The 26,913-nt window shown below is 42.3% G+C and overlaps 1 protein-coding gene across 11 annotated transcripts in view; it reads right to left on the bottom strand.

Annotated features, from left to right (window-relative positions):
* The window catches only part of DCUN1D4 (defective in cullin neddylation 1 domain containing 4), an 81,732-nt gene that overhangs the window by 12,548 nt on the left and 42,271 nt on the right, over nt 1-26,913 (bottom strand). For all 11 annotated transcript variants that reach the window (XR_005369009.1, XM_038556063.1, XM_038556064.1 and 8 more), the window contains 4 exons: nt 25,529-25,620; nt 15,711-15,781; nt 11,139-11,230; nt 4,781-4,889 (listed from right to left, as the gene is read on the bottom strand). Coding sequence is in view for 10 of the 11 variants with exons in the window: in XM_038556063.1 (XP_038411991.1) it covers nt 4,781-4,889; nt 11,139-11,230; nt 15,711-15,781; nt 25,529-25,620 (364 nt within the window). In the remaining variant the exon portion in view is untranslated. The remainder of the gene's footprint in view (nt 1-4,780; nt 4,890-11,138; nt 11,231-15,710; nt 15,782-25,528; nt 25,621-26,913) is intronic.

Raw genomic sequence — 26,913 nt, 5'->3', positions numbered from 1 at the left:
TAATGAAGAGAGAAATGGGTATTAAAAAACCTCAAATAGAACATCTACAGCTGAAAAATACAGCACCTAAAATGAAAAACATACAGGCTAGGATTACCAGCAGAATTAGACACTGTAGAAGAAAAGATTAAAATTAGCAGATGTAGTAAGAAATATAACAAAGGGTAGGGGGGTGGAAACGCCAAAACCCTAAACATGGCATCACTGGCTTGTGGGACAATACCAAGCATCCAACATAGGTGTAACTGCAGTCCCAGAAAGATGGAAAGGGAGAACAAAAGTAATATGGAAGAAACAACAGCTGACAAACTTCCTAACTTCGTACCAAGTATAAGTCCACAGATTCAAAAAACTGAACGAACCCTAACCAGAATACACACAAGGAAAATTATGCCAAGGCGTATCACAACGTGCCAAAAAGCAGCGAAAAAGAATAGAAGCTGTTAGAAAACAAGACACCGTGTTCAAAGGAAAAATGAACATCAGACTTATCGTCAGAAACTACACAAGACAGAAGACAAGGGAGACAGATTAAAGTACTGAAAGAATGTTAATAGTCAATCTATACTCTTTAACCCAGAAAGGCGCCTTCTAAATGGAAGGCAAATTAAAAGCTTAAGAGAACTCATCACCAGAAAATCTTCACTAGGAGAAATGTTAAAGGGAATTTTTTAGGCAGAAGGCAAACAACACCAGGAAGAAAGGTGGATCTATGCAAAAGAAATAAAAAGTACAAAAGTGGCATACAAAAGATATTTTTGCCTATGTAAAGCAAAAATGGGAACGGTTTATGGTATGGTCTGACGTTTGTGGCTCCCCCTAAATTCGTATGTTGAAATCCTAACCCCCACGGTGACGGCTATTAGGAGGTGCGGCCTTTGGGAAGTGGTTAGGTCCTGAGGCTGGAGAGGGGTGCCCTTATAAAAGGAGACCCCCGGGGGAGCTCCCTCCTCCCTCTGCCACCTGAAGTTACAACAAAGACAGCCATCCGAGGGCCAGGCTTTCGGGCAATCACCAGAGACCTAGCCTGCTGGTCACCTTGATGCTGGACTTTCCAGCCTCCAGAACTCCGAGAAACAGGTTTCTGTAACTTATGAGCTACTTAGTCTCTGGTACCTTGTTACAGCAGTCTGGAAAGACTGAGACAATATACTGTGAGATTTTCCTTTTTAAGGTTTTATTTATTAGAGAGATTCTGAAAGAGGGAGAGAAAGAGCACAAGCGGGGGGGAGAGGCAGAGGGAGAGGGAAAGCAGACCCCCCACTGAGCAGGGAGCCTGACACTGGGCTCCATCCCAGGACCCTACAATCATGACCTCAGCTGAAGGCAGATGCTTCACCGGCTGAGCCACCCAGGTGCCCCACTCTGTGAGGTTTCATAGTGTGTGTTTAAGAAAAATGTACAACGGCAGCAGCAGTAAAGTATGGAGGGGCAAAATCAGAGTCTACTGCTGTAAAGGTTCTTGCATTATCCATAAAGTGGTGTCACATTATTGGAAGACTGTGAACAGTTAAAGATGTATGTGTAAAGCCTAGAGCAACCACAAGGAAAATGAAACACAGAGGCAGCTATTAGGGCAATAGTGGAATGGAATGGCTAAAATGGAATCATTAAAAAAAAAAAAATACCCCAATCCAAGTAAGTCATGATAAAAGGGGAAAAGGAATGAAACAGATGAGACATATAGGGGGGGAAAAATACTAAGGGGGAGGTGTAAATTTAACCATACCAGTAACTACATTAAATGTACACGGTTTAAGCATCTCAAGACAAATACTGTCAGACTGTCTATATGCTAGTCATATGAAGCTATATCGTACCTACAGAAACCCACTTTAAAAATAAAGACATGGAAAAAAGAAAAAGACACGAATGGGTTGATGTTAAAAGGATGGAAAAAGACGCTATCATGTAGGCTTTAATCAAAAGAAAGCAGGAATGGCTCCACTGGTATCAAGGTAAATTTCAGAGCACGGAATACTAAGGCAAAGAGACGTTTCATGATGCTAAAGAGTCAATTCTTTAAGAGGACGTAACAAAATGAAGTGTATCTAATCCTAGTGTCTGCACTTCAAACCCCTTGACAGAAATGACAGGAGGGATACATGTTGCTGGAGACCTCCACATTCCTCTCTCCGTAATGGACAGAATCTGGCAGGCAGGCCCTGGGAAGGATACAGAAGACCCGACAGCACCATCAACCAATGTGACCTAATGGACAGCCATGGAACGCCTCGCCGAACAGCAGCAGAATACCCATTCCTTTTATGTGTTTTACGCAGAAAACATTCATCACGGCAGATTGCATTCTGGAGCACGGACCAAGTCTCCATACGTTTAAGTCAACTCTAATTACACAGGGTATGTTCTCCGACCACAGCGGAATTAAACTGGGTATCAGTAATAGGATTATTAAGAAAGTCCTAAATACTCGGGAAATAACACCACAACACACTTCTAAATAACCAGTGGGTCAAAGGAGAAAATCACAGCGGAAGATGGGAGAATATTTTGAACTGAATGCAAATGCAAATATGTACAATATCTCAAAACTTGTGAGATCCAGCTAAACAAACCAAACCAAGGGATTCGATAACGAATCCATCTGAGAGCACAGGTCGGCCCGGCGAGCCTATCTGGCAGTGACTGAATGTGGGTGGCAGTTATTCATCCTACATACAAGGGCTCATTAACTCACTGGTAACGCTCACTAAAAGCAAAGAACTCTGCTGGCCGTTACTGGGGCTGCAAAGAAAGAAAACACACAGTCCCTTGGTCTGTCAGAGAAAAAACGAGGGCCTGCACCCAAACCACAGCCCCGCCAGGGCAGGTGGCAGGGCCCCGCAGGGAAGGCGCACGACCCCCTCCGGGCCGGGAAGGCGGGGTGCGGGGGACCTGTGGGCGGGGTGGACGCGGGAGGGGGCTGTGCTGCGGAGCGCCGGCGGCTCCGGGTGGCCGTCTGGCATGACGGCTGGCAGAGAGCAGGAAGGCCGAGAGGGCGGGCAGTGGACAGCCGCCCGGACTTCCCCACAACACAGGCGTCCTGCGAGAAAGGAAGCCCGGGGCTGCCCGCGGCCTAGACTTGGGGCCAGAACTTGGGTCTGGGTCCTGGATCTCCCCCTGATGAACAGCAGACCCGGGAGAACGTCTCTACTTCTCTGAGGACCACTCTCCTCCACTGCGAAGTAACTGAAACCACCCTGGCCTGTCCCTCAGACAGTGGGGGGCGGGCAGCTGCACCCCACACGTGGGGAGGCACGGAGGCACCGGGGCTGAAGGCCTTGGTGAGCTGGAAGGTGGCCCAGCGACCCTGGGGCTGAAGGCAGACGAGGGACACCCTGCTGACGGGACGCTGGACGAGAAGGGACGGAATGTGGAGATCAGGTGACTGAGGCAGCAGAGGCAGGGAGTGACAGGGGCCTCGGTCGGCCAGGCTGTGGTGGAAGCACCGAGAAAGAGGCAAGCCCAGGAGCCCTTCGGAGGCAGGCCCCACTGACCGACCCGGGGTCGGCGGGGAAAGGCCGGAGGAGCAAACGGAACCTGGGGTGAAGCAGCAGGTACGTGGCCAGCTCTGGCCCCAAACAGAAAAGCTAGAAAACGGGGCTTATCTTGGTGAGGAGATGGAATGCTGCTCAACAAACCTCACCCGCACAGTCAGAAACAGCTGACTTTGGAGGAAAGCGGTCCCGTGTAATAAAACATTTAAGCCTAGAAACCGCGTATCTACTCTAAAAGCATCTGGCAAATAACTCCTATTTACACTTCTACAAGCACCATTTAGTAGAACATCGTATCTGAACGTCACCATAGCATCTCTGACGTCCATAAACTTTCACGTGTCGTGATTTGAAGGTTCTGAAAATGCAAAACTTCACAAATGAGGACACCAGAGAGAATGAGCGCTGTTATCACAGGTGCACCAGAATTCACCATCAAGTCAACCTTCAGTGCTGAACCAGCAGAGCCAAAGCACGTAGAAAGTGAAAAAGATCAGCGTGGTGGTAAGAAGAAAAAAAAAAAAAGGTCTCTGCCACTGAACTCTCTAAAAACAATCAATCAAGGAAGCCTACTCACCTGAATCGACCAAACACGCTAACCTAACAGAAAACACCCCACCCTTCCTGACTAACGTAGAACTGCGTAGGCCGTGGACTGTGTGCGAATGAATACAAGCCAACTGGTGCCTCGAACTCGCTACCAGTGGTGACCGGGCTGAAAAAACAAGGCTTTATTTCACTCCAATGGAACCACTGTCACACACTCGGGCGGGCCTCACTAGGTGACGAACAAGATGCTCAACTTTTCAAAACGATGACTGGAAACTATGTTTGAGTAACGTTCACTGAAATTAGCTTGGGTTTTGAAATTCAAACGATTTCCAAACACAACACAGCACCCAAAGTGAAACTGGATTGGATCTGAGTAGTTTATTGCAGTAACTCAATGGGTGAAGGTTTGTTGTTCCATGAGAATGAAAAGCTTTACCAAGCCTATCTAAAAGACATTTAGCCCATTTATTCACGACTTCTGAGCCAATCGCAAGAGCTATGAAGGTCGGCCACCACGGCTTTTCGCTAACAGCCTATATTTCTTTGCCCAGAATCAGTTAGTTTAGAAAGCATACATGTAGAAGGAGATTCTAACTAGCACCCTGGGAGTAACTTACTCAACTTCTTTGCTTGCAGCATGTAAAAACAAACCTCAAAAGGCAATAAAAAGTGGGGGGAGAGGAAGGGGAGGGAGGAGAGGGAAACATCTGGATAGGCTCCAGAGAACTCACCCGTGCAAAGTCAAACGCGTATCTGTAAATAAGTTTAAAGTTTGTAGAATCATTTAATAATGATCTTAAGTAATCCAAAGTATTTCTGAGTTTTTCTGTTGTATCACATCTAGAAAAACAGAATAAAGACAAATTACAACCTGAGGTTTTTTGTTTTTTTTTTTTCTCTTTTTTCTTATTTGGGGCACTAAGATAAAACATATTACCAAAAGACAGAATAAAAACCCTAGAGCCGGAATGCATTCATGATGATATATTTTTTCCTACATTTTTGATTTTGAAAAAATTTCAAATGTACAGAAAAATAGGAAAGAACAGTAAATAAGCACCTGTACACCCATCCCCTCGGCTCAAAACAACTCCTGTCATATTTGTGCTCTCTCACATACATGCATTTCCTGTACCATTTGAAAGTAACGTGCCAGCGCTATGGCACTTCACTCCCGAACATTTAAACACCATCATCCCTCGTAATGTGTTATCAATGTGAACTTTCTTAGCTAATATACAACCCATTTACAAGGTTCCCAACTGTTCCCTCAATTTTCTTTATAGATGCTTTTTCTTGATGCGGGATCCCATCAAGGCTCAAGCACTGCTTTTAACTATCTCCTTAGGCCCTAGAAGGATATCCCGCCCTTTCTTCCATCTTTCTTGACCATGTCATCTTTGAAAAAAGTTGTTTTGTAGGATCCCACTTTGTCAGATAAGTTCACTGTATCCCATGAGGAGGCTCGTGATGTCGGTCTGTCCCATTACGAGTGACACTAAATTGATTCTTTCAATTAAGAGTAACATCCCCCCGCCCCCATTCTCCACTCACAGGCACTTTCCTTCCTCTGAAATAGTATGTAATCTATGGGATGCTACCTAGAGACTGTGAATCCTGTTCCTCAACAACCTTTCATCTGGTGGTTACAGCATCCATTGGTGGTACCTGCCTGCATCGACTTTACATTTGAAGACACAAAACGGTGACTCTTCTGACTCTATCTTGCTATTACCCTACTGCCTGGAGTTCTTCTGTAAAGCAAAGTTCTACTCACCACCTTTCTTCTTTTCTGGACTTAAGGCTTTTTGCTTCTTGACATTCAGTGTTATTAATCTTTAGCTGCCTTTATTCTTTTCGATGCACAAACTGTCCTCATTTGGGCAGTCGCCCCTTCAAGCTGGTGCTAGTGTCCTTCTGACGTGTCCCTGTCAGTCTCTGAGAGCATGTCCTTGCTTCTGGCACAACATATTCTAGCTCACCTTGTACTTTCTCTACTCTAGACTTGAAATCAGCCATTTCTCCAGGGAGCTTTGGTAGTGATAAAGCCCTATTTTTATAGGTAAGTGACATAACTGTTTATTTTTCCTGAGGAAGTAGACTAATTGGCTATTTCTACAAACTGATTTTCTGTTCCTAATATCTAGCCCTTAAAAATGAGAACTAAGAGTCATCATTTCCACCAGAGATATTAATGTTTTTCAAAGCTGGATGTGCTTCCTTATATTCCTCTGTAGAGCATTTACCTACTGCTACTAAGTATAAATAATATATATTATAAGTATCATCAATGTAAATATTTTATACAGTTTATAAACTAAAATATGGTTCATAGGAGAGCACACTGATCTATTTTTTAGCAATAAATTTGTGAAATTTGTGAAGGCTTTTTTGTTTTTTGCAGCTAACTACAAAACAGTCCCCATAATCTACTGAGATAATAAAATATCTAAAACCCCAAAACTAGAATAAATGCTTCATTTCTATGAATCTACAATAATTTAGAAGGTCTTTTATTTCTTCCTGATGTTTGTAAACTAAAAAAGATAACAATTCAACTATTTTAGAGAAGGCTTCTTTGAGGAATTGAAATGTTAGTTGACAACTAAAAGCAGAAGCTAGGTATTTTTAGCAGGGAGGTTTTCCTGATAACGGGAACAGCATGTGCAAAGGCCCAGTGGCAGAAGGAGGCATGCCAAAGACGGAAAGGAAACCACAGTGACTAGACAGGGTAGATGAAGAGGGGAAGTGGCTCTAAGATAAGGCTGAAAGGGAGGTGGGGCCAGGCCTTAAAGAGGTTTGTGGTCCATACTGTTTTGTTTTGTTTTGTTTTTAAGTTAAATCCTAGAAACAGTGGAAGCCACCTCCTGGGAGAGACCACAACCGCTGAACTTGCATCTCGAAAAGCTCACTCTGGATCTCTGTGGAGAAAGGCTGGGAAGAAAAAAAAAGATGCTGACAGCCTTGTTAGAGATCTAGTACCAGACTCCAAGTGAGGGGTGATGGAGGCTAAAAGGACACACAAGAAACAGGAGTGGAGGAGGCAGGAGGGGAGCAGGACTTACTCTGCATTGGACATTCTTCTGTATGATTTTTTAAATAGTATAAATAACTAATAATATTTTATTAATAATATGGGGGAGGGTCAAAGAAAACAGACACCAAAATATTTAAGGCCAAGGTCTCTGCTCTTCACTGGAAAGGAAGGTTAAGGACCAAAACCACAGGAAATTGGCCAGGTTTTGGCAGGTGGTTTAGTGTACTCCTGCCCAACGAGAGGAAGAACGGATGTTTGTCTCAACAGATTCAAGGGCAGGGACTCCTCACCTAGACAAGTGTTACTGCTACCCAGCTAAGAAAACGAGATAGCTGTGACTCTTTGGGTAGAACCGCAAGGCCACATGTGAAGTTCTGTAGCAAGCCCGGGAGTCCAGCCACCACCCTGGTCACAGATGTCCTTACGTTTGAAAGACACTCAGAGATCCTGTCCGGAGCGCAAAGCATAAAATGCCCAAAGTGAATTTTTCACTTCATGTATGTACTAAAGACAGTTAGCTACACAGGCTGGAGCTAATATCATCATTAAAGAGTTTCATCTGCTTTGAAAGGGGCCCGACCCCACAGAAGCCTCTGGCCTGACCCCACCAGGGAACAGGCCGCTGAGTCACCCGGCCCGGACCACACACTGCCACCTAGTGGTCGCTCAACGAGATCAAGTGCAGACGGAGTCCCTCCTAACCCGGCCTGGGAAGAAACTGGCAGGGGAAAAGCAGCCCCGTAAAGCAGCCCCGTCTTCAGCCCGTTCCCCTGCTTTTCCGTGCACCACACGTAAGGAAGCCCGTGGTAGCCTTAGAGGGGCAGACCGTGCCACACCACTCAGGGACTGTCCTTTCCCAAAACAAAACGTGCACATACCGTGGGGCCATTTCTTATGTGAGTTTTGCTCCTGCAACAGATTCAGAAGCACCAGGAATCCGGACAACAAGCCTCAGGTTATAAAACGGAAAGCAGTTCTCATGACCCACGGAGAGGCCTTCTTCACCCCTTCACTTAGCCAAAGGTCTTTTTCCAGCCCATCATCAGTTCTATGCAAAGTCAGCCACATCTCTAACACGCTTTTGTTCTGTTCTGCGTACACATCTCTATAAGCTTAATTCATCAGAAGCAACCAAGGCGATGAGTAAAACAAGTAGTCAACTGAAACGAGCTGGGCCTTCTCCGGACTGAGAATAATCTACGGAGCCTGGGGACGACTGCTCCCCACCAGCTGCTGTCAGCTGCTGTGGCTGCTCCCCAGCCCGGGTCAAAGAGGGGGAGTTCTCAGAGCCCAGGTGTGAGCCCCAGTGCATCACCGGCCCTTCATGGCTTTGGAACTGCCGCCAGACCCGCAGAAAGTGGTGGAGCAGATTCAAACCTCTGGTTCGAAAACCCGTGGCCCTTCCGTTTCTAGCACACACGCCCACTGTACAGGAGCCATTTCTTCAAACTTTGCATTTTAATCAAATAGGTATCGTATATACAGACACTCTCATGCACACTTTAATTCCATTTTGAGTTCAAAACACTTCACTGGACAGGTTTAATAAAACCAGAAAGAGATCAAACAAGAACAAAAATCCCAAACAGAAGACAAAATCGGTAACCCAGAAGATGGACTACTTCCCATCTTTACAGCACGTCAGTGATCACTTCTAAGCATTCTTACTTACAGAGCATGCACACCTTACACACACACACACACACTACTTAATTCAAGAAGTCAAAAGACTTTTGAGTCTTTTGATTGGACTTTGCTTCCAAGTCCCTGCCCTGAATGGACTAATTTGTGGATTTTATTTCCCCAGGATGTAGAACAGTGTGGTTGGCACCTCCCAGCTTCTTAAATACTTGCTGAACAAATGATGAATCTAGGGAGGTCAGAGGGAGGGGGAGCGGACGTTCTTAAAACTTGACATTGGACTATTCCGAACTCCACAGAACCTTAAAGGTTATTCTAATGATGTCTTCCTCACTGATTAGGAAAGCAATCTCAGAGTTTCAGACCAAGAAAACAAAGCAAGCTCCTCAATGTCCCTAGAGGGGGTCGGGCTTGTCATTCCACCCTGAAGGGCGAGGACCAAGGGGCAGTCTCCTACAGGAACCCATCTGCCACCAAATGTGTCACACCAAGTGTTAAGCGGAGTTCCCAACAAAGACCCGGCAGGGTCCCTGCAATCCCCTTCTGACTGCCCCCTCCCCCCAAAAATACACAGACCTCCTCCAGGAAACTGCATACCTCCCAGGCAGCGTGACCCTCAAAACACAGGGGAAAAGGCCTGGCACTGTGTAACATTCTTTTGTAAAGACAAATATGAAAAAGAATGTAGAAGTACATAAAAATGGGTATTATCCCCTCCCTCTTAAGACAAATGAAAATGTGCCTGAAAAATATTAATGGTGCTTCCTCTGAAGCCTTGAAATAAAATCTTGATATGGCCACACGTTCATCATCTCCAGGGACCCTTCAAAAGGAGCAGCCATCCTGTGCTGTGTTTGGAAGGCAGTGAGGAAAACAATCAAAGTTAGCATGTTCCCAACACCAAAAAACACAATTTTTAAAGAGACTTCAGAGGGCTTAACTCTAAAATTCTAGAGCATGCTGTCAGGAAGGTGTATCAAGGGTGACTTGACTTTTACCTAACACTCGTTTGCCATCAGACGGTAACTGTTAGAGGAAGAACATGACTTAGGAATCAGAAGTTTGGGGTTTTCTTCCCAATCCTGCCACTTAGTTTAACGTTTCCTGTATCCCTGCTAAGCTTCAGTTTCCTCATTTGCAAAATGTGCAGGATAAAGCCTGATCTGTCTTCCTTAGCAGGCAGCCATGAGGCTCACACGGGAGAGCAGTGAAAAGTGCAATAAGACTACTACAACCAAGTGCAAAGAAAGCACTCTCATCAATAACAAATGGACAATGCTAGCAAGTTGACAAATTCCAAAATTGTTTAAATAAAACCATAAATCCATTTCCACTCCAATTTCAATCCAGTAAATATCAAAGTCTGTTATTCCAAGTTAAAGTGAAAAGGAAAAGAGCCATCCCCCAGCACTTTAGACCAAACTTCTCATGCGAAGAATCAGCACTTCGTCTTCCAGTACCACGAAAACACTGACTCACCCATCCCCACTGTATCCTTCAATGCGGAGTACAGAGTAGCAACTGTTTTCCTGAGTGAAACTCAAGTGCATGTACACCCTCACACATACACGCGTGTGCAAAGTGGACACATAAAAAAAAAACACTATTTCTTTTTTCTTATTCTGGCTCAGGTAACACAAGTAGAAGCTATTACTACTTTTTAATCACTCGAGTAATCAAGCTCCAATTTTGCCAAAGCTAAAATCAGAATATATAAAATAGAAGACATCAAATAACTCATCTGAAAGTCAAAGTTTCTAGTCAACTTTTTCTCCCTACATGTAAACCAGATGCTGGTAATTTGCCTTTGCTATTTTTTAAGCTCTGCAAGTGTGCTAATATGGTAGTCACTGGACACATGTGGCTACCAAGCACTTCAAATACAGTTAATGCAAAATGAGACAGATCAGAAATATAAAATACACACCAGATTTTGAAGATTTAATATGAAGAAAGAACAGCTCATTAATTTTTAAAATACTGATTATATGTTGGAATAATAACATTTTTGGATACTAAATAAAATACGTTAAAATTAATTTTACCTTTAGTTTAACTTTTTTTTTTAATGCAACTGTTAGGAAATTTAAAATTAAACATATGGCTGACATCTACGAGGAGAGGCTGGTCTATTTCTACAGGGCAGATCTGTTCTAGAAGAATACTAAAATAAACAATATACGTTGTATAAAAATTTTAATTGCTAAAATTCATGCATAATGTCCTCTCTTCACCATATAAAAATAGGATTTGGTCTTTATACCTATGGCCACAGGGAAGTCGGCCAGAACACGTGGCTTCCTCCAGTCACCTAATCCAGGCTCCCTGACATCCCGGGGAGGAAGCAGCCAGCTGGGGAGTGCGTGGAAGCCTCCCCCCAACCTCCAGCCCAGGGCAGCCTCCGGACTTACTGTAGAGAAGTCATTCCTTTTAACCATTCCTGTAGAGTAAAATAACCCATGTTTTGTGCATCCAGTTTCCAAGCTAGGACAAGCATAACTACCTGTATAAAAACAAACAAAAAAATAGACTGATCAAATCAGAATGACAGATCTTAGGAAATGAGACATATCAACAACTTCCCAAATGCTTCTGTTCAGTCACTGAAATATGAACAGGGTAACTTCAAAAACGAGTTCTAGTTTGGAAAACATCTAAAAAGGTTGATAATTAGTCTGCTGACAAGACCTTAGGGAAACATGAACTCTTATGATGCATGATGGTGGAAGTGTAAAGCCATTAACCTCTCCAGAGGGCAGTTCTGCAATATTTATCAAAATTCAAAATGAGTTATTGACTCAGCAATTCCAGGACTTAAGGAAAGTTCTCCTATAGATATACCTGCACATACACACGAAGATGTATATGCAACAATGTTCTCTGTGGTATTATTTATAGCAGCCAAAGACTGAAACAACCAAACATCTATTAATAAGGGACTAATTAAACATTTCCTTGCTGAATACTCTCCACACAAAGGAATACGATGCTGCCATTAAGACAAACCAAGGAGAGCTATCAGCAGAAACAGGGAACAATCTCCAAGGTTTATTAAGTGAAAAGAACAGGAGCAGAGGGCTAAAAAATAAAAAGGTGGGTGGCAGGACAATTGTAATAGTGGAGTTGTATCACAAACACATTAATGTTGGTGAACGGAACCATATACACTGGAGGAATAGGATATAAAATGGCTCAACATTCCCCTAAAGAGGCTGTGCCTGGACCGAGCACAGGCTGAGGCGCACGGCCCAATCACTCCTCAGAGGGGCACCGCTCTTGCTTTGAGTGAATCTTCTGAGACCCTGCAGGTATCAGGAACCGTGATGACTCTAGTTTACGGCACTGCTTACCACTTAGCTGCTTTAGGGAAGAAATGGCCCAGAGATCCTGATGGTGAGTTTAATAAACACCGAAGGTGTAAACACAAAGTTACATTTCAAAAGTACATCAGCTTCCAGCTGTCCGGGACCCTGCACAGGGACACAGCCGGGTCTACCCATCCATGATTGGGGAAGAAGTGGAAGCCTTCCCATCTCACCTACCTCAAAGACCCAAGATTAGAGGAGGAGTAACTAAAAAAGAAAGTAGGTCAGCCCTAGACAGGTAAAGAAGAGGGGCAGGGATTTCCTAGGACCTTCCAGACACTCTGTAGGACTGAGTATCCTGGACGGCTGTCCATACCTAAGGGACACCCAAGTCCTGACCTGGGGACCACATACACACTGCTGAATGGCTACATCTCCATTTGTTGTAACAAAAACCAATGGGGGAAATAAAAACAATGGGGAAAAAAAATAGATGTTTCTGCAAAAGGTGGCCAGGGACTAGCATATTCCACATTTGGAAGTTAATCTGATTTCTTTACACAGGACCTGAAGGCTCACGTCAACTACCAGAAGAACTGCCCTAAAACATTAGTCCTCAGCCCCACTGGGTCAGGTGGTGATGGTGGTAAGAGGATGATATAACATGAAAAAATTAAGGCAAGCAGTCAATTAGAAATCACTTTAGATGATTTCATTAGACTCTGAGAGCCAACACACACATTAAGTACTCCAGAATAGTCATTTAGGAGGTTCAGAACGTCTGTCCTTTTATTTGCCAACAAGTTAGTTTGTAGACTAAAAATGTCCAGCTTTGTCTAATTTATAACTGCAAGATTAATGAAAGGCTTTCTCTCGATGCTGACTTCAAGATTGATGCAAGATTAATGAAAGGCTTTCTCTTGATGCTGACTTCAGCATCAGTTTTCCACCTTGGAAATTATTATCAACGAGAACCCACTGAATCTAAGCCCTTTCATCAAATCTCAATTAAATCAGTACATAACCAGTTTTTAAAGTCACTAGGTTTTTTAGGTTAAAAAATCCAGACTAGTAGGTAGATTACTAGTACTGATTAGCAAACCAATGCATATCATCACAAGATATGATTGCTTAATAGGTTTAAAAAACTTTAACTTAAGAGGCCAGGATCTACTCAGAACTTCCCAAAAAGAGCTTACATGTTCTTCCAATTTACACATTTCTCCTCATGCCTCAGCTTTTCTTGGAATTCTGACTCCAGAATATCAATTTACCTAGGTAAAATAACCCACATTTTTCTAATTCAAACTCAGTATGTTCTCAAACAAAATCTATATTATATATTAAATCCTCTATCAGAAAGGTTTACAGTTCCACATTAACACTTGTTAAGTAAAAAAAAAAAAAATGGTTAGGGCACAGACACACACACACACACACACACACACACACAAAGTATGCAAGAAATGTGCCTAAAAAGCCAAGTTGATATTTACAGTGAGTGTTTCTTTACACAAAATGGACCTTTTCTTATGGTAGCTAATCAGGATGTTAATTACTTAAATAAAGGATTTTGCTGTTGCCTTCGTATATGACAGATTTGAATTTTACAAGCCTGCTTAAATTTCATAAGCTGTAAAGGCAAGGTGAGGGTTTTTAAAACCTTTAAAGTGCTTTAAAGCGTTAAGGCAACAGTGAAGACAAGCCTTTAAAAAATTATTTTATTGCTTATTTTTCAGATGTTAACATTTCTGAAATTGGGATGCATTCACAATTGATGCATATCAGAGTTTACTTAGCAACATTTTTTCTTAGTGATTATAAAAAATACAGCCTCTATCAGTGGCATCTTAGAACTGAAGCACGGTAATAAATACTTTGGAAAAATATTCTAAATTCGGTCTCCTAGTCTAGTCTTCAATGTGACTCGACATTTCAAGACTCTTTTCCTACAGAAACTGACAACGAGAGGCCTCATGACTGCTCCCCAAAAGGATAACAACGGCATCTCTCCATTATGGAGTACTGGTATTTGAAGAACTAGAATCAACACCAGCACTCCCTCCACCCAACAGGTCCTTCTAGGCTGCTGAGAGTAAATGCTCACACAATGCCTCTCACCCTGGAGGCCTGAGCCTGGCCTCTGGATCCCTCCCCTTGGGCCCCACTGGCGTCCTCCAGCCCCCTCTGGCCGAGTGCTGATGACTATGCTCTGGGTAGAACCTTTAGGTCCTCTCTCAGGCCCAAGTCACTCTCACTCCTTACTACTCAGTCCAGAAAACAAACACTCTGCTAACCTTGGCCCAGGCCATCAGGAAACTTCCTTTCATACAGCCAGTAAAATGTTCTTTCCTAGGTCTATGACTAGTCTATGGACCACATCAGGCAAATACTATTGGCCCAGTTGTCCCCAAACCTTTATAGCAAGCTGAATAATTTATTAAGATACCTAAACTGGATCACATTAAAATAAAAAAATACAAGACAAAAATCCATGTAGCGAGCTAAAGGCTCTTTAGAAAATGTAAAGTGTTGGGGGGATTTGGGAGGAGGACAGAGGCACACAAACATTAAGAGTAGAGAAAAGTTTTAACAAAAAAGTGTGGTCTTAATTCCTAGTTTTGTTTTTTTTTTGTTTTTTGGTTTTTTTTGATTTCTAGTTTTCTTTAAAAACATGATATATGCATGGGCACCAGCTAACGAGCCAAGAAGAGTCTGAATGAGGGGGATGATCTCTTAAGATCCCTCCTAGATCATAAATTCATTTAGAATCTGAGACATATTTGTTAAACTGGAGGCTAATACAATATTAAACTGCACAGTTAATGAGCCAGGACACTTGTATGAGCATCATTTTTCATTTTAGTTTGAGAGAGATGATGTAGGAACAGGGAAAGATATTCAACAATAACATGATGATAAGAAGTAAGAAAAAAATCATTAAGCATATAAACTTAACTTCTAATGTAATTTTTTTCTAACGTAATTTTTTAAGGAAATACTTAAGACCTTTATACTAAAAAGCAATCCCAGAGTTAAATTCAATCAGAAGCAAAAGAACTATGAAAAATTCTTGATAATTACAATCTACGCAAAACTCTTACAAGTTATTAATTATTCAAAGATGTGGACAGGGCAGCCTTGGTGGCTCAGCAGTTTAGAGCCGCCTTCGGCCCAGGGCGTGATCCTGGAGACCCCATGTCAGACTCCCTGCATGGAGTCTGCTTCTCCCTCTGCCTGTGTCTCTGCCTCTCTCTCAATCTCTCTGTTTCTCATGAATAAATAAATAAATAAATCTTAAAAAAAAAAAAAAAAAAAAAAGATGTGGATAAACTACATTAGCCCGCACAAATACAGAATAGACCGTGACTCAGTCTCCCGGCTGATCTCTTACTGGAGGTACACAGATCCACATCACTTTTTAAACATCTAATTACTTTATTATCATATCTTTTAGATACAAGAAATGAAACAAGAGAAAAAAAGTGACTAGTTACACCATACCAGTTACAACAAAAAATTTTGCTTAGAAATCAAATTAGAATTGGAACTTATTTCTTAGATTGCCTCATAAAACTAACCCACCGTTACGTCTCTACTGTTGCTTCATTTGTCAAAGGACAAAAGAGTTAAGGAAAATAATCAATTGATTTGTCCAACTTAATAGGTTAGACTTACATTTTCTGGTTCAACACCAATGTCTTCACAAAATTTCTCCATTCCTTCAGGACCTACAACATCATCAGTACCTGTGATGAAATGCAATCTTAGATAAATTAAATCCACCCATGTAAACTATTACTACTAGAGTAGTAACATATTGTTAAAATATTATTAAAGTAAACTAAAATCAAACACTTACAGGCCATAAGCCTTCCTGAAAGAAGAAATCACTGAGTGATAAGTTGAAAACCATTCTGAATTTCTGTTACTTCCTTTTAAAGGATTCGGCTTTACACCGTCATTTAAGTCAATTTATTGCCATGCCTTTCAACCTAGGGACACAGGCTACAAATAATTTATGTTTAAAGATAAGGCTACCTGAGTCCAACTCCTCTGCTCTTTAGCTTAAAGCTCTGACTTATTTTGGTAATAATTTCAATACATACAATCATCTCTGGAAATCTAGCAGGGAACCACACGATCTTCTTTACAAAATTAACTGGGAAACAACATAATTGCTTCTCTTACGTGGGAAAAAAGCAAGGAGTCTTTCTGTTCTTGATAAGGCAGTAAAGCCTCTTTCTTCCCACTCTGGCTTCCGCTCGGTTTCTTCCTGAAAGCACTGCCTACATGTTCCATCTCTACTTCATCTCCCATTCATCCTTCAACCACTGCAATTTGGTTTCTGCTCTCTCTCTACTGAAACTTTTCTTGTCAAGGTCACCAATAACACCTCCCCTGCCAAATCTGATAGGTAGTTGGTTTTTATTTGATCTGACTTTTCTGTGGTATCAGAAACTTTGAAGCAGTTTTTTCTTCCCAAATCTGCCTCCTCCCACAGCGCCTAGAAGTACCCTATTCTCATCTGGTCTTCCTCCTACTTCTCTTTTGGCTCCTTAGCATGTTCCTTTGCTTCTCCCCACTTGTTAAAGCTGATGCACAGAACTCCAGCCTGAAGCCTCCCCTAGTCCATTCGCTACCCTCTCCCAAGCAAGTTTCATCGATGCTCCAGCTCCCGGGCCCATGCTTTTCCCCTTAGTTTGGGGCTGTCTAGCACGCCACTGCCTGGCCGCCCTACCTCCTGTTTAACTGCCACAGCTAAACCCATCTTCTGCCCCCAGCCGCCTCCTGCATTTCACATTTTCAGCCACCACCTCACTGAGTGGATCGTCCTTTCCCTCCTATATCGTCTCACTTGGTGGCGCCACCAGAAATAGAACCCCGGGAGTCATCCTGGACTCTTCCTTCTCCTACACTTTCTACGGCCACTTAGCAACTGCACTGCCAGTTTTTCCTTCCAAATATTTCTTAACTGTACCTCTCCTGTGCCGGCCTGTTCAGGCTTTAGACTCACATTACCACAGCAGGCTCCTCAGGGCCTCCCCAGCTTCACAGCCCCGTACCCTCCAACCCATCCTGCACGCTACCACCTAAAGGAGCCATCCCAAACACAGAAGCCATGCTGGCTTAAAGGCCTTCAATGGCTCCCCACTACCTGGAGATAAAGTCCAAAGTGTGGCATATCAAGTAAGGTTCCCCATGATCTAGTGCCTCCCTTCCTTTGCATCCTTCCAGTCTTTCCACCTCCACATCAAGTTTCTTGAAAATAAATCAACAAACAGTACTCAGCGAATAAAAGCCAAGACCCAGAAACACTTACCTGTGGTTTGCTCCGCACATACGTCCTGACACACACCCAACACCAGATGTACTTTGCGGCCTCAGCCTATCTTCCTCTCCCTTCCCCGTGTTAGCTGGCTGCCTCATTCAGTTTTTAAGACCGAGAGCAGACAGGGGGTCCTCCACTCCTCCCCACCCCCACCTGTGGAGGCTGGGAGGGCCAGTCCCCTGGGCCCCCAGCAATGCCAGGAGAGGTTCTCACATTTGGCACATCTGTGCTAGGTCCCAGCTCAGCCGTCTTTCCAAGTTCCTCAAAAGTAAGAGCTATCGTGTTTCTCGTGTAACCTCAGCAGACCACCTGGCATGGAGTAGTTGCTTTTATAAAGTTTATTAAATGAATGAATGAATGCCAGCATACAGGAGTCACTCTACAGTCTTTGCACAGGACATGCCTCTAGATCTAGCACGCTCTGCAGAATCCACCATCTTCATGTGTCTCCATGTCATCCGGGCAACATTTACTGGACACTGTGTCCCCAGGAAGGGCGACAGAGCAGAGAATTCCTTTTTTTCTTTTTTGGGGGGAAGATTTTATTTTTTTAAGTAATCTCTACACCCAACATAGAGCTTGAACCCACAACCCCAAGATCAAGAGTCACATGCTTACTGAGCCAACCAGGCACTCCAGGAGTAATTTCAACACAAAATAATAATAAAGAGATGCTTGACTGGCATGGTCAGTAGAGCATGCAACTCTTGATCTCTGAGTTATGAGGCCAAGCTCCACGTTGGATGTAGAGATTACTCAAAAAAAATAAAATCTTAAATAATAATAATAAGCCACAATGAATGTATAAAGGTGGTTGCCCTCAACAAAGGATGAATATTAAAATCACCTAGAGGGCTTGTCAGAAATTCTTAGCTCCCCTAAAGTCAAACTCTGCCCTTCCCTTATAGTGCGGCCATGGCAAATATTTTTTCTGCACGCTGTTATTTTCCTTTTGATCACAAATGTGCTATTTTGTTACAAGATGTTTTGTTTCATATATCCAAATCTGTTACCCTTTTATGGGATTTTCTTTTTTCTCCTTTTATTCTACATGTTTTTCTATGTATTCCTAATTCTTTTATCTTGATTACTAGGGGAAGGGAGCTATTCTTCAAACAAAAGTTTAAAAACTGAAATCTTTAAGTAATAAATACTTAAATATTAAGACAATAATAAAAGTTACTATCCAAATAAAAGATTACTGTATTTTTAATTCAGTTATTTTTTTGCTACATTAATAAACATCATACAAGTTTTCATTTAAAAGTGAAAAAAATTAGAAAGCAAGTTTCCCTTCCAACCTCTCCCTACTCCTCGGAGACAATAATTTATTAAAAATGCCTTTAAGTAACCTTCCCAAAATAAATTGTTTATAGAATTCTATGTGCATGGAATAGGTATCTATTTATTTGCTGTTTGTTTATCTATGAAATTCTCTGTGGCTTTCCGGGCATAATTTGATCATTTCATCTCCAACAAGTGACCATTTTTGCCTCCTCCTTTCCATTTATCCCCCATTCTTTCTACCTCTCCTCTAACAGCACTGGCTCCTCATTTCCAAAACAAAGGCGAATAAGTGGCACAAAGGTAAGCATCCTTATCTCCTTCTTCACTCAAATGAAAATACATTTACCCATCTGATCGACTGCTAGCTTTGGCTTTGAGAGTGCATATGCCGACGTGTGTGCAGTCATGGGTATGTTATACAAATGACACATGAATACATCCACAAAGGAAAATAAAATACTCAGACAAAAGTCAGGGCAAAATAGACTAAAGAGAAAAGCTGTTTTCTCCCTTTCTTTACCAATCGGGCACATCTCCTCTCAAGATTTTTATGCTCATATATGTGCAAATATACAATGAAATCACTTTTAAGTTTGTTTCTCTACACACAAGGGTTCATGCTACACCTATAAATCCTTCACCGAGCTTTTGTCACTGTGTATGCCTGGTGACCCCCTGGAGAGCACCCCCGCCACCACTGCCAGCGGAGGCGGCACTCATGGGGACCCTGTGCATGGCTCACTGTTCTTTACATCGTTCATCGTTACATCACTGTTCTTTACATCGTTCTGCTACTGTAAAGAATTTCGGCCATGAGATCAAAGAATAACTTCTCATAAGGAAATAGCCACATATTCCTATTTCGCTAAGTGGCTTTGTTTCTAGGAACAGACGTCTGTTTTTTTGGTATATACTGAGAGGATTCCTCGGGAGGTAGTTGCAGATCTGAAAACATTACTTTATAATTCTGTTAAAATTCCTGCCCCTTTTGGTTTCCATTCCTCCTGATTTAAAAGCTCTTTTGCCATAATGTGTTCTTTAGCCTGGCGAGCCGCCCATCTTCCCCAGGCCTGTGCACAAGGCCTCGGCGGGTCCTGGCTTCCTCCCCACCCCGTCCGCCCTCCCACCTGGCCACTGACACTTCTCTCGCCAGCATGCATCCCAAAGGCGATGCTTCTCAGTTTGTCTGTTCGTTGCACTAGAAAATCAGGTGAGTGCACCCCAGGGCCTGGCAAACAGCAAATACCTCAAAGGAGGTTTGCCGAGGTATATGGTGCAGTGGTTAAGTTCTCCAGTGTTTTTTCCTTTCTTCCAGATTTTATGCAATGCCACTGTCATGTTACCTGTATATACTTGCATCTGGGTTTGGGGTTTTGTTTTTTGGTTTCTTTTTTTGAGATTTTATTTATTTATTTGAGCGAGAGAGAGCACAAGCAGGGGTGGGGAGGGACAGAGGGAGAAGGAGACACAGAGCCCAACACAGAACTCGATCCCAGGACCCTGGGATCATGACCTGAGCTGAAAGCAGACACTTAACCTACTGAGCCACCCAGGAGCCCCGCATCTGTTGTTTTTAAACAGCAAGGTTTTAACCACATGACTTGCAGTGCAGGACTCTGCCAAAAGTAGTATTTTATCCTAAAAATAGTAAACTATAGCTTGTTAACATTATGTAAAAGATACCCAAAATCCGGATATCTAAAACAACTGTTCTCTTTTTGTGATTATCTCTCTCGTGCACACATTTAGATTCAGTTATAATCACACTGTTGGGATTAGGATCGTATTTACACTAAATTTATGAATCCACTTGTAGAATTCAGCCATCTTAATTCTAACATTAAGAACTGAGAATTCTTAATTCTGAATATGCAACTGGATAACACAAAGTGGGTTAGAAGTGAAGCATGAAGGAGATTATTTTTAAAAGTTGTATCTAAAATCATTAAGTTGTGGAATGCCCTAACAAGAGAGCGGAGATACATCTGGAAAGCAGATGTACAGACATTAATCTGAAAAGAGTAGTTTCTCCCACTGTCCCAACCATTTTAGGCACTGCCCCTAAAAAAATATATTTGACCTTTTGAATGATGGCCCAGGGCCCTCATAGTGAAGTTTCCATAATGCCACCATGCTGCATCCCTGAGGCAAACAAGGCCACGCTGCCCCCTACGGCTGTTTTTGCCCTCTGCTCCCTTGCTGACAGGCCACTGGGTCACTGAGCACCTGCTCCTCCTGGTCCCTGATCTTACTGCAGTAAACCAAAACATAAGCCTGTCCTAGAACTTAATCCAAAATAGAAACTAAGGGGCTTCCATTCAGGACCTGGGAGTATGTCTATGATCTGCTTGTGGGAGCTTCCCGATAACTCTGAATTCAGCATTGGCATGTGCATATTTGGCTGAATGCCTTACTCTTAGATATATTTCAGAAAATGGAAATTATTAGGTAAATTTTTGATGCAAAACTGGTTCTTTTCAAGCTATTGGAAAGAAATGGGACTCCAGTTTCAGATGGAGGTTAAATAGCACTCGTCCACCTTCCTTTCTCAAGTCACAAAGACGTAAGGACCAAAGTCCAAAAGGGAGGAAACCTACGACCACAGCGCCCGGGAGGAAGAGCCTCCAGTGGAGTGGGTTTCATTAATTACATGTCTGAGAATCAGAAATGGAGCTGATAGGGATATTAAAAGGGGAGAGGCTACATCCCAGAATGTGTAAAGCAGTGCTGGGGTTAACAGGCCAGTAAGGAGCTAGGCTCAGGATGCAGGAGCCTCAGGCAGCAGAGGGCAGGGCAAGAAGTGGAACCGAGAACTCTGGGTAGATGTTGGAAGAACTAAAGGGGCACCCCTATGAAACAACTCCTCCACCAAGGCCTGTATGATCCACTCCAGATTAAAGTGCAGGGAGTCCACCCAAACCGGCTAGCTCTTTCCTAAGGACACAGAACTCAGCATGGGTGTTAAAGCCTTCCTCGTGCTAGCTAGCTCATCCCATAGCACAACCTGACAGTCACCCTGGTCATCTCACCATTCGTTATTATTATTATTCACCATTGAATAATGATCTACAGCTCACATCCATGTGCTTGAGATCATTAAAAGTGAAAACTTTAATTGGGGCTCTGAATGATTCCCCAATTTTAAGCCATTTTCCCTTATAAAATGAGAATGGTGGATAAAAATAGGGATAGCCATACCTACAAAACTTTTGCAAGGATGAACTGCAAGGAGCCATCTGACAGGGATCTCAAGGAACCTAAAGAATGTGGCTTAAACTTTATCCCAAATGTCACCGTCCTGAGCCAGAAGAAAGCAAACAAGAAGGAAAACTGTAGCCTGTTCTCTTCTTAAAGGAAACAGAAGTGTGGTCATACCATGGAAAAATTATGTTTGCTTGTAAAGGAAGACACACACACACACAAATCAAAAGAGCTGTGCTCTGACGGTAGAAGTGTACTTTTTGTCTGTTTAAAACATCCTTTTCTTAACTCACTTCATAAAAATCGCTATGAACCAAGATACAAAAGCAAAAAACCTTCATAATCAAAGTGATACAAATATGAGAAAACTCTTCATCCAGCACCCATCTATCAAACGCCTGGCAGAGTGCCAACCACTTTTCTTAGGAATACAAAATGTCTTCAAGAGATTCATTTCTTCATGATGTGACATGGAAATACATATGTTCAAATACTATGTAAGCATTTGTATGAATGTCCATGCCCTGCAAACACAATCCAGCTCAAACCTGTTCAAATTACGAAGGAGAATTCATTAGAAAGATACTGAGGTGGTTAACAAAAAATCCAAAGACCTCCAGGAATCAGAATCATGCCCTTTCAAGTCTACCACCCGAAGAGAAAGATACTCTTCTCCTAGCTTCAATCTGAAAATCTCAGGAAATGTTATCTGATTGGTCTGGCCTGAGTCATCTGCCAGCCCCATGGCACAACATCTGTGGCCAAAGGGGCCAGGCTCTTACGAGAAAATGGATAGGTACACAAAGATAAATGCAAAATGGATGAAAGATCTAAATGTGAGACAGAAATCCATCAAAATCCTAGAGGAGAACACAGGCAGCAACATCTTTGAACTTGGCCACGGCAACTTCTTGCAAGACACGTCTATAAAGGCAAGGGAAACAAAAGCAATAATGAACTATTGGGACTTCATCAAGATAAAAAGCTCTGCACAGCAAAGGAAACAATCACCAAACTAAAAGGCAACCTACAGAATGGCAGAAGATATTCACAAATGACCTATCAGATAAAGGGCTAGTATCCAAGATCTATAAAAAACTTATCAAACTCAACACCCAAAAACCAAACCATCTATTCAAGAAATGGGCAAAAGACATGAACAGACATTTCTCCAAAGAAGACCTACACATGGCCAACAAGCACAGGAAAAAATGCTCCACATCACTAATCATCACGGAAATACAAATCAAAATCACAATGATACCACTTTAGACCAGTGAGAATGGCTAAAATTAACAACACAGGAAACAATAAATGTTGGTGAGGACGTGGAGAAAGGGGAGCCCTCTTGCACTGTTGGTGGGAATGCAGGCTAGTGCAGTCACAATGGAAGACTATGTGGAGGTTCCTCAAGCAGTTAAAAATAGAGCTACCCTACGACCCAGCAATTGTACCACTAGGTATTCACCCAAAGAAACAGATGCAAAAAAAATAAAAAAAATTAAAAAAAACAAAAAAATTAAAAAAAAAAAAAGAAACAGATGCAGTGGAACGCCGGAACACCTGCACCCCAATGTTCACAGCAGCAAGGTCCACAATAGCTGAACTGTGGGAGGAGCCACAACGTCCTTTGGCAGATGAATGGATAAAGAAGATGTGGTCTATACAGACAGTGGAATATTACTCAGCCATCAGAAAGGACGAGTACCCACCATTTGCTTCAATGTGGATGGAACTGGAGGGTATTACACTGAATGAAATAAGTCAATCAGAGAAAGACAATTATCATATGCTTTCATTCATATGTGGAATATAATAGTGAAAAGGACCAAAAGGGAAACCGAGTGGGGAAAAAATTAGAGGAAGACAAACTATGAGAGACTCCTAACTCTGGGAAACAAAGGGTTGCAGAAGGGGGGGTGATGGGTAACTGGGTGAAGGGCATTAAGGAGGATAAGTGATGTGATGAGCACTGAGTGTTATACTATATGCTGGCAAATTTAATTTTAATTAAAAAATAATCATTTTAAAAATCACCATAACATCCCCCCCCAAAAAAAATCACCATAACAAATGATGAAAAAATTTGAAATATTGTGAAAATTGGGATCCCTGGGTGGCGCAGCAGTTTGGTGCCTGCCTTTGGCCCAGGGTGCGATCCTGGGGATCCAGGATCGAATCCCACGTCGGGTTTCCGGTGCATGGAGCTTGCTTCTTCCTCTGCCTGTGTCTCTGCCTCTCTCTCTCTCTGTGTGACTATCATAAATAAATAAAAATTAAAAAAAAAAGAAATATTGTGAAAATTGCTAAAACATGACATAGAGACACCAAGTAAGCAAATGCTGTCCGAAAAATGGTGTAGGAAGATTAGCTTCATGCAGGGCCACCCCAAATCATCAAGCTGTAAAAAACACAGTACCTGAATGCTTAATAAAGTGAAGCACATCAAAACGAAAGACAAATAAAAAACAAAAACAAAAGAAACCTACACATGCTGGGGGCGCTTGGTTGGTTCAGTTGGTGGTGTGTGCAATTCGTGATCTCAGGGTCATGAGTTCAAGCCTCACGCTGGGTGGAGAGATTACTTAAAAATAAAATCTTAAAAAAAGAAAAAGAAAGAAAGAAAACGAAAAGGGTGAGGCAGGGAGCGGGGGGAACAGCAAGATCAGACCACAGGAGGCACCCTCGCTTTGACACCTAATGAAAGGGTAGGAGAACTAGTTATGAAAAATGTCCCGTAAAGTACAAAGAAGGCTATTAGGCTAATTAAGGGGCTTCGAAGATGTACAACGAGGGCTGTCAGATGGAAAAGCAGAGAGAAAACACTCCAGGTGGAGGAATGGCAGTGAGTCAGGTCTTCCAACCTGTAGGTTGCAGGGAGTTTTCAACAAGAGGCGAAGCTGGAGGGGACTGCTAGGGAATCACATGTACAATCTATTCAGTTTTCTTGTTTTTGTTTTTGTTTTGTTTTTTTAAATAAGACAACGGGAGGCCCGTGAAACCTAGCTGGGAGCAGAGACAGATATGACAGGAAAATCGGTTTGCAAGGGGCTGAAATCATCAAATTTATAGGCTATGAAAAGGCCAGAAACACGGCAAAGAGGAAAGGGAGAGGAGCCTTTGGCTCAAACTTGTCTGGAAACACTCCTTTTCTTTTTGCACTGCACACAGCCACAGTGACAAACCACCCCTGGATTTCAGTATGATATTACCCAACCAGTTATTGTAAGTTGCAAAAATAGGACTGAATTTAAGACATTTTAAATGACAAAACAAACATTTTCTGCCAAATGATCTTTCAAAATAGACACTTAATATAAGAGATTCCATTGCACATAAGGGTTCAAAGCAGCAAAGCTTATTTTAACTTTGATGTACAAACCAAACAGTCACCCACTCCCAGCATTCTAAATAGGTTTCCTAGCAATCCCGAGTATTTCTCCCAAGTGCATTCATCTTTTCAGTTCCCTTCTAGTGTTCTGAATTCTTTGGCTTAGCTGCTGTCTATAAATAGGACATTTGGTGATTTGTTTCGACGATGTTCCCTCCCTCAAACAGGAAGAGACAGCACACAAACCACATCAGAAAAGTGCACATTTTTAAATCCTTTAATCCTCCCTGAGATAGTCCTTATTTTCACGAGGTTCAGTCTGAGATCATCTAAATGAGGACCTACCTGCATATTCGTAGAACCACTCTAAGCATCTCTTACTTGAAAAGGCTTCTTCTTCCGTCTTTATTCTGGTTGAATCATATTTCCTATACATGCTAGAAATCGAGAAAGGAGTCTGAAGTTATTTTAAAAGGCTGAGTTTCTCCTAAGTAGTAGATCGTTTTCATTCTTTCACCCAAACCAGACATCTATTCAGTATTTCCAGTTTATGTTAAACATTCTACTTCCTGCATTTGAAAGTTTCAGTTTTTTTAACTACAGGCAGACCCAAAACAGAACTGAATGGTAAATTCGTGATATACGTCTTTGCTCTGATTAAGAAGTCCTCAGTTAAGAACTGATCTGATGTATTCCCCTCTGCCTCATGAGCGAGAATGACTACAGAATGATAGAATGAGACACAGCCAGAAATGGCTACGGTGTCTTCTTCAAGGGTTGACCCTAGAACTCATTCACAGGACATGGCTCTGCATTAAATTCTCCGGACTTTCATGTCTTATGAGTCAGGGCGGGCACAGAACACAGTCTAAAGAAGAACCTGTCAGTATTAGACAGGTCAAGGGAACACTAAGCAAATAAAAAGAAACACTAAATTATGCGCAAGCCTCCGGGGGGGGGGGGGAACCTCAGGACAGAGAGGTGCAGAGGAACCCTGGCTTCCACCAGCCCCCCGTAATGCCCCATTGTGGTAGAAATACCCAGCATGAGCTGGAGGACGGAGTCAGGAAGCCCAGTGGCCTCCTCCTGCCAGCAGTGTGACTTTCTGCAGGAATTCTTTATTTCACAATGACCTGGGGCTAAGAACCAAGATTTTCCCTACCTGGGGAGGGGAGAGATGGCAGGATCTTTAAAATAGTCATTTTAATAGAAAAATTTTGAGTATATAATTTTTCTTTCCCTCATTTATATATAAATTGCCTCAATAGGTGTGGTGTATACATATTTATGATTATTTACGAATACGGTTTTAATTTATATATTATATGTTGCAAAGATCATACATAATTACTTTTTAGTAAGTTTTTAGTCGTGACCTAGACATTCACCCGAGTATCTATCTATACCTCTGATTAGAGATTCGGGTTTTAATAGTGAACATGGCTATAGAGTATTAAGATACTGAAACTGCAAACCACTCGTTTTGTATTTCTTCTACAAGAGACAGCCATGGTACCCAGAAAAAACAGTGGGTACCGGCCAAGGGTTCAAACATACAGGTTCCAATCTTGGGCCTAGACATTCTCAACTCACAGGATATAACTGGTCAACAATACAGAGACCTACATATGACACTGCAATATTTGAATTGCCTAAAAATACTCTACATAAAAAAAGGACAATTGGATAGCATTCAGTAGATAAAAGAAAAATACTGACACATGCTTATT

This window comes from Canis lupus, chromosome 13 (assembly GCF_011100685.1).
Source record: "Canis lupus familiaris isolate Mischka breed German Shepherd chromosome 13, alternate assembly UU_Cfam_GSD_1.0, whole genome shotgun sequence".
Lineage (NCBI taxonomy): Eukaryota > Metazoa > Chordata > Mammalia > Carnivora > Canidae > Canis > Canis lupus.
Note: the sequence above shows the minus strand (reverse complement) of the source record. Positions and strands in the feature narration are given on the sequence as shown.